This window comes from Euwallacea fornicatus, chromosome 35 (genome assembly GCF_040115645.1).
Source record: "Euwallacea fornicatus isolate EFF26 chromosome 35, ASM4011564v1, whole genome shotgun sequence".
Lineage (NCBI taxonomy): Eukaryota > Metazoa > Arthropoda > Insecta > Coleoptera > Curculionidae > Euwallacea > Euwallacea fornicatus.
This window is the reverse complement of record NC_089575.1, coordinates 1,836,169-1,847,415: the sequence shown is the minus strand read 5'-3', so window position 1 is coordinate 1,847,415 and position 11,247 is coordinate 1,836,169. Positions and strand designations below refer to the sequence as shown.

The window sequence follows — 11,247 nt, the reverse complement described above, 5'->3', positions numbered from 1 at the left end:
TACTGTCAATAAATATCTTGCCATTAACCTCAAATTTTCTTTCCGTGAATTAATAATAAGTTTTGTAGTTTATGCTTTTAAACATAAAGTTTAAACCGTTAAAGCCTCTTTAAATTATTAATATTTCGTGGGATTCTCAAGCCATGATGTTAAGAAAGTTCGTCACACGTGTATTTCCTCACATAAGACAATATTCCTCAAAGAAGGTAATATGATCATTTAACAAGCATAAAATTCTAAAATTTAACAAAAATAACTAAAATTGCCTAATTCGGGGTAACTTTTGGTAGCCTTATGTGGATATACTTTTCGTGAAGGCAAAATTAATTCAACTTTCAATATATTCGTACTGTTAACATTGTTATATTAAATTTTGATGTTGTTTGATGAATCGGATGTCTGTAAAAAAAGATTGGTTTTACTTCAGATATTTATATTTACGTAATATGTGTACCTGTACTTATTTGTAGTGAGTTAAATAGTAAATTTATTTACTGCAAACAATCAAACAGAGAGATATGAGATTGAACATGATGATGATGTATTGACAAATCATCATTGGACCATTAACAATCAAGGATTAGTGTTAGCATTCAATTCATGAATTTTTCAGTAACAACGATACTTTCCAACTTTGATAAGCTTTAAATCAGCAATGACAAGTCCTCTGGAAGAATTGCATCATGGTCCGTGCATTTACTGATACGCTTTCACCCCTAAAATAGAGTTATTTATGCCTATGAGAAACTTACATAACCTTAGAAGTTCCTTAAAAGAGGCACATTCTCGGTTTCAATTAACCAACATAACATATACTTGAAAGACTCAAAAGTTGTGTATGTAAAATCACAACAATAATTTTAGTTAACTTGTGAAGAACCATATCCCACAAAAATATTCTCAGGAATTCAACCAACAGGTTCTATACATTTAGGAAATTATCTTGGTGCCATTTCCCAATGGATTAAACTGCAAGACCAGAATGAAAATCTTATTCTTAGTATTGTTGATCTTCACTCTATTACATTGCCACATGTAAGAGTTTACAATTTAAGGGAATAACTAACAAATAAAATACTGATTTTCTGCATTAGGACCCAAAGAAGCTTCGGCAAAACATCTTAGAATTGACAGCAACTTTACTTGGCTGCGGATTAGATCCAAATAAAATAATACTCTTCCAACAGTCCGCAGTTCCTGCACATGCTGAATTATGCTGGTGTTTAGGATGTATTTCAACAATGGCCAGGTGCTTAATTAACTTCTTAACATTCACCTAATGTGCAATTAAACATTTAGATTAGCTCATTTGCCACAGTACAAAGAAAAATCAGCCAGTTTGAAAAATATTCCTCTGGGCTTGTTCGTCTACCCAGTCCTGCAGGCTGCAGATATTTTGTCCTACAAGTAGGTAATGTTACAGTTATGTGTTAAAAGGGTAGCTTTGTTTTAATTTGGTTCTTCAAGAGCTACTCATGTGCCTGTAGGTGAAGATCAGGTACAGCAGATTCAGCTGTGCCAAGAATTGACCAGGATGTTTAACAATAGGTATGGCCAAACATTTCCAACTCCACATACATTAATTACTTGTGAGTATTCTGGCGTTATTTAAGTTCTATCTTGAACTAAAATATTATCTTTAATAGCAAGCGAGTACGGCAGGATAAAGAGTTTGCGAGATCCATTAAAAAAAATGTCGAAGTCTGACCCTGATGAGAAAAGCAGAATTTGTCTAACTGACTCTCCAGATACCATAGTGAAAAATATCAAAAAAGCAGTTACAGATTTCACTTCAGAAGTACATATTATTGTTTCAATACTTCAACTCAAATTCTTTAAATGTTCTTCATTAGGTAACGTTCGATCCTGAAACCAGACCTGGAGTTTCAAACCTAATTAGCATACACTCCTTTGTCACTGGCAAGACTGCAGAGGAGATCTGCAAGGAGGCTGAAGACATAGACACAGGAAAATACAAGCTAAGAGTAGCAGACGCTGTTGCAGCCTATGTTAAGCCAATACAAAATTCAATTTCTAGTCATATGACTGACCAAGGGTATTTATTGAGTGTATTAGCTGAGGGCGCTGAAAAAGCGTCACAAATCGCTAACGAGACCCTTAAAGAAGTCCACGACAAATTGGGTTTAAGTGTGAAGTATCGGGGGCGTGAAAAAGCCTCTATGAAGAGAAGTTAATATAGGAGTTAGTGAAATTTTTTGTCATTGTTTGAAACGTTATATGAGAAGTTTGGAATGGCTGTTAATTAAAAGTTTACTGCAGTAATTATGCGATTTATTGCTAATCCCTAAAGTCCTAAATTCGTGAAAGTAGACGACACGCAACGTTCCTGTCGCGTTTTAAAATCGCCGTTGCCATGTTTCTTACGTCGGTTACGCGCATTTATCAAATTTTTAGCCTAATTGACGTGTGTGTCTCCTGTAAGGCGCGTCTTACCGAACTTTCTCGTGGTGTGCAGACTCTAATTTTGTAAAAACTCCTGAGGGTAAGTTTATCATCGTTAACTATCTAGTTCATTGAACGTTAGAGCAGATTCTTTATTGAGCTCAGTTCAATCAGAATCTACGGTTGAGTCGTTGTGCTGTTTCGATTTATAGAAAGATAAAGCCTATATACGCGTCCTGTAAACTTTGTATAAAATACCATTGTCAAAGCTTTATTTTCTTGGAAAAACAAAATGGTAGACTGAAGTGTGAATTCTCGAAGGTGGGAGAAGGACGGATATACCGAGATGATTATTTGGGGGAAACTGCGACGTTGCAAAGCAGTAAATGAAAATAAATTACTATTTTAAAACACTGGTGAATTCCCCTATATATTGTTTAGTAAGCTTTTTATATAGTATTAGATACATTTAAAAAAAAATAACAGAAACATGAAAAAAGCATAAATCTCTTTAATACTAACCCTTAATCTAATCTTCCTCTCTTTCCCCAGCCAAATATCCACACAAAACATTAGGCTTAACAAACTTTACGTTGTACTCTTTAGCTAATAATTCAATTGAGGAAGGCAACTCTTCAATTTTCTTTAAGGGATATACTACATTATTTTTAACACTCAGTTGTGCAATATTACTACTGTTCCACTGTTGCTGGTCATTCACCACTAATATGGGTTTGGAGCTCTTAATAGCCCCTTGAAAATCCTTTAGGCTATCTATAATTTGAATGTCACTTGGTAAAAGACTTGCAGCTTTTCTTCTGCCCCACTTTGGTTCATTTGCCTTTTTTGGCAACGTGTCTTCTTCATTCAGTCGAATAATTCTCGGTCTGCCCCTGCCTCGTTTTACAGTTTGAGGAGGGATGTCACTTTTCACTGAGGTTTCTGTAGTGGCCTTTTGTATTTTTCTTGGACGTCCCACTTTGTTCTTTTTTACCACAGTCACAGGTGCCTCTTCTTCAAGATCAGAAGATGAAGATCTTTTCTGTTGTTTCATTGGGGTATTAGTATCTTCTGTTTTTAAAGACTTCTCATCTTCAGATGATTCATTAAAGTGTTTCTTCCAGCTCAGTAAATTTGTCAAATTCTTCCTTTGAGCTAGGGTCATAGTTTTTGCCTTAATTTTTTGGGATTTCATTTTTTTCCTCCCTCTTCTTTTCCGCACTGCTGGTAACTCTTTTACTTCACAATTATATCCAACTAATTTCCTCAATTCATGTTTTGATTTATCCAAAGACAATTGAAGATTCTTTACAACAGAATTCATGGTGTCCACACAATATTTAGTTCTGTATACCTCAGCTTGATAAAATCCAAGCCTATCACTCATGGTAAACCCATCTAAATCCCTTTTGCGATTCTTCTGATATCGCCAGCACCTGAATTTATAGTCAGACAATGGGTCATAGGGAGGGGGCAATTTGGCTTTTAAAGTTGAAGGAACTTGGTACCCCATTGCTTTACAAAACTCCACAGGTTTGGGTAGAACTACAGGCCCAACACCTGGTATACTAATTGAAACAGCTCCTTTAGATTGGGCAAAAAGTGGCAGCACATCACTAGGTATCACCAAAAACTTTTTTGCTTCAGGATTATTCTTATCAGTAATATCAATTAAGCTCGATGATTTTAAAATATTTCTGCTTATCGGAGGTGGTCTAATTCTTAACAAGTCTCTTTCGGTGATAGGTTTCGCAAGAAATGTTGCATTTGTGTTGGGTAATTGCGTATGTGGTTCTTGATATACTTCATGTTTAACTTCATAATCATGCTCCAAATTGGAAGATGCTTCGTTATCAGGAGAGTCTACAAAGTGTCTTTTAACAAAACCAGGCTCCTCTTCATCTGAGGCTATGAAAACTGTTTCAATTTGAGGATTTTCCAACTGGAAAGCTTTCAATGTGTCTACAACAGATATTGAGGGTTCTTCTGGCTTCTCAGTGCTTGGCGGGACCTCATCTGGGTCATCAATACTTGGGCTCGAACATAAAATCCTCTCTAAAGCTTGAGTGTCCATAATGCTGGCCATAATTTCCTTTTGTGTCTCGGCTTTAACAAAGTAATAAAAAATTTATTAGGTGCGGGAACATTAAGGTAATTATCTAAGAGAAGTACTGATGGTGTTCGTTTAGGGTGATGTGTTTAATAATATAATATAAAATTACCATTAATTCCTCAAAAATATTCTAAAAATTGGAATGATTATGACGTATAATTTATTTGGCGTCTCTTTCGTTGTTTCTTCTTGGTTCTCTGCGGCATCTTTGACTCCATTCAGTAGTTGTTTTCGCCCAGCTCCAGACATCAGTCCGTCTTACTTCAACTTGTTACAAATATTGACGAGAAGTGAAACAAAAAAATGCGCTTCCAACTCAATACCGATTGTGCCCTCTATGAACGCACTTCCAATATCACGTAGTTATTGACATTTGACATTTTGATCCCATTTATTTCCGTAATATCAACATTCATTCCCAAGGTCGTGTAGTGGTTTGGGCTTCGCCTTCTCATGGAGCGAACTTGGGTTCGAGTCCTAGTAGATAACATTTGTATTTGCATAAAAAATTATTACAAAGGTACAAAAATTATTAAACATTTAACTAAAAGTGTAATCTAATAATCATCATCGTAACTAAGAGAAACATGTAATATTCGTAATTATACCGGAAAATTGAAGTTACTATAAATTTTCTTAAAATAGCAAGGAAAATGGAAGTCTTATACAGTGGGTAAAAAAAGTATTCATATACCATGTTTTTCTTATATGGTAAATATATATTTTCTTCAAATTAAATTTGCTGTTAAACAGTGATGTTTACTCGTAATCTTTGACCATTTTTATATTGACAAGAAGCAAAAACGATAACACAGCAATCAAATTTTCAAAAAATTGTGATTTTGGGGAGTCCAACTAACAATAATTATTAGAATAAATATTTTGGATGCACGCCCTTGGCATTAATGGTTGCTCGAAGCTTTTTGGGCATTGATTCACCAAATTTTTTTATTATTTCTGAGCTAATTTGTGACCAACATTTTGGTAATTTGACAACTCCTGAATGGGTTCGAATTTAGTTCTTTTTTAAATTTTGTAGCCTGGTGAGCACACAAATTTTCGATGAGGTTTACTTTTGGTACCTGTGGAACAGTAGGAAGTAACCCATGTGCATTGTAGAGTAACCATTCCTTGGTTAGTATGGCAGACTGCTTGGGATTGTTGTCCTATTGGAACAAATATGATTCCCTTACAGCTAGTTGGATAGCGCTTTCGGTCAGATTACCCCAAAGTAGTGGGTTTTCTCCAAACAAAACCTTTTCCATCTCAACCGAATATATTGTGCTTACTCTCATCGAAGAATAGGACGTTTTCCCAAAAAGACAGTGACTTATTTGCAAATAATTTTAGTCAAAATCTAAACGTTTTTTCCCATTTCTCCTGTCAATAAGGAGCTTTTTTCAGATAGATCTTTTTTTATAACCGCATTCGTGGAGACGATTGGTCTTACCAAATTCTGTTTGGCAATCTCTGGAGCGTTGCTTTTAGGATTTTTCTTTACCACTTTCAGAATGCTTCGAGTTTCGCGCACGGTGAGCTTCCTTGAATGTTCACTACGCTTTAAATGATCAATTCAATCGTTTTTAAGTTCTGACACAACGTATTGAACGCTAGGGCAAGAGCGATTTTAAGTGTCCCTCCTAGGCGTCGAACACTTGGACTTCAGTGAAATAATGTCACCACTCGATCTCTTTGAGTACTGCTTGTCTCTTTCGATTTTCAATCAATTTCCTTTAACTATTGTTACTGCTAATTCCGTAAAAACAACTGTTTTGCAAAAACACCTGCAAAAGTTTTGAAAACGTGCGTGCAAAATCTGAAAAAATGCATCGAGTAGGAACGCTTTACATGTACGAATGCTTTGTTTGGCATCCCAGAATAATAATTTTTTGAAAATTTGTTTTTCGTGTTACTTTTTTCGTTTCTCACCAATATAAAAGTGTTCAAAGATTGTACGAATCTGGGTGAAAGTCCAGAATAAAATAAATTTCTTATTAACGAGCGACTTGAAAAAAAAACGCTGAGACCTCTCAATTGATTTTGAGTTAATACGTATTTTTCTTTTTACTTTTAATCTTACCACACCTTTTTTTTCTTTTAGTTATGTGTGTTATGTGGCCACTACGAAAAAAAATAATAAAAAAATGATGATAAAATGGCGAACGCCTTCTTAGCCTTCGCTACAGGTTATTTAACGTAGCAGATGCTGAAAATGTCCTTCGTTCCCCACTTGACATGCCCGCAGGCGATGATAGACCCCAATAAAAATTAATACCGATATACTCAGTTTGATTTAGAATGAGTTTTCTACTGTGTAACAACAAATTGAATTCGAAGAAAATACGTATTTACCATTTCAGAAAAACGTGGTGTACGCGTGCTTTTTCACCTTATGCGACTGATGTGGTCATTTTCGGTTGACCAAAGATTAACAAGTTCGTTAACGGCGCAATCGGGCACACGCAGTGCATCGGTGCGATTATGCGCTGCCTTTATTTTGTTACTGTGTTTAGTGTAGTAAAACATTAGGCAAATGCAGACACCAATCGGTGGTCGCATTGCTGCATCACTGCGCACTTTTTGGACGCCCGAATCCGCCATTGGTTTACGCAAAATCATCAATTAATGACCCTCATTTTTCATTAACACATGGCTTTGTGCACGTTGCGATTGATTTATTATTCCACCGTTTGTAACATCAAGGTTTTAATTATCTTTTTCTTAAAACAATTAAAAATTTTTTTACATAAAAACAAAACATATGAACTCCTATTACATAAAATAGGATGTACATAAATTATACATAAATATTAGGAGTTTTTGAACTGCTACCTGACAAATATTTACATAATACATCAGGTTTAACAAAGTTTATATTGCACGTAGCAACGAACTGTACCAATGATACAGGAACGTCTTCTAATCTTGTTACTGGGTACACTATGTTATTGTTTTCGCTTAGCTCTATCAAATTATTCTTGGCCCACTGTTTCTCGTTGATCACCAAAATGGGCCTCTCTGGGTTAATCGAACTGTGGAAATCCTCCAAACTATGCAAAATGCTAAATTCCTTAGGTTCGACGTTAGACGCATGATGTTTCCTCCATAGTTCATCTCCCTGATCACATGAAAAATGCAGCTCTTCCTGCGGTTGTACTTGTATTCCTCGGTGGATTGCCGCATAATTTAATATTTTTTTACGTCTTCTTGTGCTATTATTTCTTTGCGGAATCTCATATTGCATCCTTTTTCTTAGGGGTGCTTTGGATTTTGTGTTTACTGGGAACTTTTCTAGTCCTTCTATCCTGTTCAACATTACATAACAAGGTTTTACGATTGAGGCAAATTCGGCGGGTATAGATATTCCTGTCCTTTTCATTCGCTTTTTCTTTAACTCTTTTTTGGCGGACTTGTCCTTTCTGGGACGTCCTACAGGTTTGGGCACTTTAACAGGGTGCTTTCTGGGACGTCCCTTACTGGGAATACAGTCTTCATATCTCCAATTTTGAATGTTGCCCATTAAACCATACCCTGTTGAGATTTTCATCTTTTTTCCATCATACTTAGCGGGTTCACTCAAACGCTTCCTATTACTTCTTTCTACATTTTCTGTATCTGCATAGTTGTGCTCCAACATTTCGACTTTGCTGGTGATCAACAGATTCTCTTCGGGGGGCGTATTATTATGATGCTTCATCCAACTTATCAAATTAGTGAAATTAGTTTTGTGCACCAACCCTGAAGGAGAAAGGTTGTCTATATCTTCCATACGTTTTTTACTCCATTCCTCCATATCCACCACTGCCAGTGGGTCTTTAGGCTGCGACTTTTCCAGCTTATAAAGGCGCACTAAATGCAATTTTCTCAATGACAGATCCAAGGAATTTTGAAGTTTTATGATTTGGGAGATCATCTTTGCTGTACATATTCTGCTTCTCGTGTCCCCATCAGGGAATCCTAAAAAGTCTTCCTTATCATCAGCCCCATTTATGGAGGACCAGCAATGGAATGTTTCGTCATAGTTATGGAGAGCAATCATAGTCTCTCTAATTTGCTCTAGTAGGAGAGGATTGGTCTTAGGATAGTTCCTGTGAATTTTCCAGAGATCACGTTCAGTGATGGGTCGTCTAAATGAAGAGGGATTTTTCTGTCGTTTTGGAAAAGACTCAAACAAGCTTGTGCTTGATTGAATCAAATTATTTTCCTTGAAATAACTCTGTGTGGATTCATGCAAAAGATCCTTTAACAAGTTTGGAACCACTAGTGAATGATTTGTGCATAAACTACTGCTAAAATTTTTTATATTGTAGGCTGTGCCTAATGTAGCAGATCTCAAACATACATTTTTTCCAGGCTTCGAACTAGTGGGTGTTTCAGGTTTCTCTCCAAACGTTGGTCGAAATGATTTTGTGGGAGTTGAACATTCAAAGTTCGGTGAAGTTTCTTGCATTAGGGCCATTTCAGAAGAGGATAGATCAGGTGATATAGAGGGCTGTTTAATTTCATTTGGGCAATTTTTGCATACTGCACCACTAATCAGAGGCAATGGTATAACTACAGATCCTAATCCTGGGACATTGATGCATAAAGGGTCATTGTTGGCAGCACAACGTGCTGCAATATCGTCAGGAATTGCCAGAACTGCTGTCTTCAGGCAATTTGCATTTTTTGATCTATCATTAACTTCTACCAAACAATAACCCTTAGGTCCTGCATTGAGTAGATCTTTTTCAGAAATCTGTTTAGCCTGCAAACTCAGAAGTGATGGCGGCAATTTATTTACGATTGATTTATGAGTGTCTTTCTTTGCTTTTAAGTTATCTTCTGAAGGATTAACAGCTTTTATAGTTATTGGAGAAGTCGTTTTTTGAGATATAATTTTGTCTTCTTTACAATTTTTTTTTTTTTTTGATGACACAGAGCCCTTTTGCACCTTATCAAGTTTTATCTTGCTTGCAGTTTCTGCCAAAGATTTCAAGTTGGCAAAAGCAGGTTTTTCCTTTGATAAGTCAAACACTGTTGTATTTGCTGAGGTTTCATTAGCAAGTACTATTGAAGAATCAATACTTACACTTTTAATTTTCTGTTTTTTTCTACCTGGAGTTATGCTGGTTAAAACTTTGTTCCCTACCACCAAGTTCTGTGAATTGAAAAGTATTTTCTTAGCTAAGTCTGAATCAGCTAATAAATCCTTTTTAGATCTATTGGTTACTACCGAAGGTCCCAATTTGAATGAAAGGCAACCAGATGTGGGATTTTCTTTTGAATTGCAATTATAAAATACTTTTGTGTTTGCTACAGCTTTTTTAGCAACTACCACTACTGAAGATTTAGGAACACTATTACTATATACAACGTTGTCTGCTACCTTAGATGATTTTGCATATTCTGACATGATGTTTGAAGATGCATTTCTTGGTTTACAAAGTTTTTCTGTTCTACTGGTAACAGACAATACTTTTTTTGAATTTTTACCTTCTATGTCTACTGGGGAGAATATTGAAATGGGACTTTTTGCCAATCTCTTTCTTAAAGATTCAGAACTATTCTTAAACCTGATAGACAAATTCTCTCTCTCTTTATTAACCAACTTCACTCTATCAGAAACATTCTCATCAGAATTCGATTCTATTGTTTCGTTAGATAAATCAGACCTCTTGGAGTTAATATTGACAACACTCTTAGTAGACTGATCCCATTTCTCACAACTGAGGCTGATAGGTTTACCTGATTTGGCCAAAAGGGACCTCACATCTTCTGGAATAGCCAAGAACACTTTCCCCACTTTACGATCAGCAATTTCAAGCAGTTTCATAGGTTTTCCGTTCATTGGTGCCAAGTCTTTTTCTGTGGCTTCCTTAGCAGCCAAAATATATCTGTCTGATTTTTTTGCTAGGGACACAGAAGTTACCAGAAGAAGTTTCAAGTTTAATTCATTTTTTGCTTCTTCTGGTAAGACTCCAGGAAATTTTTTTTTATTAACTTGTGAGATTACATTTTTGTGATTTAGAGTCAAATCTACAGAAGACTGACTTCCAGGACAAGCAGCAACTTTAATTGAACTGATAAATTGCTTGTCCGTTGTTTTTGTACTTTTAGGCGAAAGGTGCATATCTTCCTCGTATTTATCTAGATCTATTGCAATATTATCTGAAGAATTTCGAGTCGCAACTGCTACTCGATTTACTTGATCTTGCTCCAATTCCTCATCAGAATCAACGAATACAGTCTCAATATTAGGGTTTTCCAATTGTATCAATTGAAGGGTGTCTAAAATATTTGTTGAAGAGTTAACTGTGGTTTCTTCTTCCGAATCTTGAATATTGAGGTATTCTATATTATTTAAGCCACTTAATGTCTGTAGTAAGGTGTTAGGGCTACTATAATAGGATGTGGCTATGCTCTTCATTTTGGTGGCTTCTCAAGGAACACTGCTGAAGCAAAGTAAAACGGGAGGTTTGGAGAAAGTATAGGGGAAATGTAGTTATTTACCGTCTGGTCTTTGGGCAGAATTTGGGGGTTTTAATAGTTTTTCTACTATTTTTTTTTCTAAATTCAATGTTTGTTGTTATTTTAGTTAGATTTGGGATTATGGGGTTATGAAGTTGACGTTTCCCTTGTTTTCCCATTAGACCGAGAAGAATCAGTTCTGGAAAATGTTTTCTTGCACCGCCGTGTTTTATGTTATATATAATTTAACTACACAAGGGTATATAGTGTTATGTTTTAAA

General features: G+C 35.8%; 2 protein-coding genes across 2 annotated transcripts; one reads left to right on the top strand and one right to left on the bottom strand.

Moving 5' to 3' along the window:
- Window positions 1-20: 20 nt before the first annotated feature.
- TrpRS-m (Tryptophanyl-tRNA synthetase, mitochondrial) lies at window positions 21-2,283 on the top strand. The gene is made up of 7 exons (XM_066299908.1): window positions 21-206; window positions 865-1,035; window positions 1,095-1,249; window positions 1,300-1,407; window positions 1,468-1,589; window positions 1,647-1,798; window positions 1,854-2,283. The coding sequence occupies exons 1-7, from the start codon at window positions 144-146 to the stop codon at window positions 2,193-2,195; spliced, it is 1,113 nt and encodes a 370-aa protein (XP_066156005.1). The 5' UTR covers window positions 21-143; the 3' UTR covers window positions 2,196-2,283.
- A 521-nt stretch (window positions 2,284-2,804) lies between these two features.
- On the bottom strand, window positions 2,805-11,193 carry LOC136348797 (uncharacterized). The gene is made up of 5 exons (XM_066299936.1): window positions 11,009-11,193; window positions 7,317-10,947; window positions 5,967-6,074; window positions 5,599-5,682; window positions 2,805-4,525 (listed from the first exon to the last, which is right to left on the bottom strand). The coding sequence occupies exons 2-5, from the start codon at window positions 10,923-10,925 to the stop codon at window positions 2,933-2,935; spliced, it is 5,394 nt and encodes a 1,797-aa protein (XP_066156033.1). The 5' UTR covers window positions 10,926-10,947; window positions 11,009-11,193; the 3' UTR covers window positions 2,805-2,932.
- Between the last annotated feature and the right edge of the window lie 54 nt (window positions 11,194-11,247).

Bases quoted from the DNA above. Each gene is read 5' to 3' on its own strand.
- TrpRS-m (XM_066299908.1), top strand. From the start codon at position 144: ATGATGTTAAGAAAGTTCGTCACACGTGTATTTCCTCACATAAGACAA. The intron at 207-864 runs GTAATATGATCA...CAATAATTTTAG, and splicing joins GACAATATTCCTCAAAGAAG to TTAACTTGTGAAGAACCATA. The intron at 1,250-1,299 runs GTGCTTAATTAA...TTAAACATTTAG, and splicing joins TGTATTTCAACAATGGCCAG to ATTAGCTCATTTGCCACAGT.
- LOC136348797 (XM_066299936.1), bottom strand. From the start codon at position 10,925: ATGAAGAGCATAGCCACATCCTATTATAGTAGCCCTAACACCTTACTA. The intron at 6,075-7,316 runs TAATTTATGTAC...GATCATTTAAAG, and splicing joins AAACTCCTAATATTTATGTA to CGTAGTGAACATTCAAGGAA. The intron at 5,683-5,966 runs GTAAGACCAATC...TTGTTCCAATAG, and splicing joins AGATTGCCAAACAGAATTTG to GACAACAATCCCAAGCAGTC.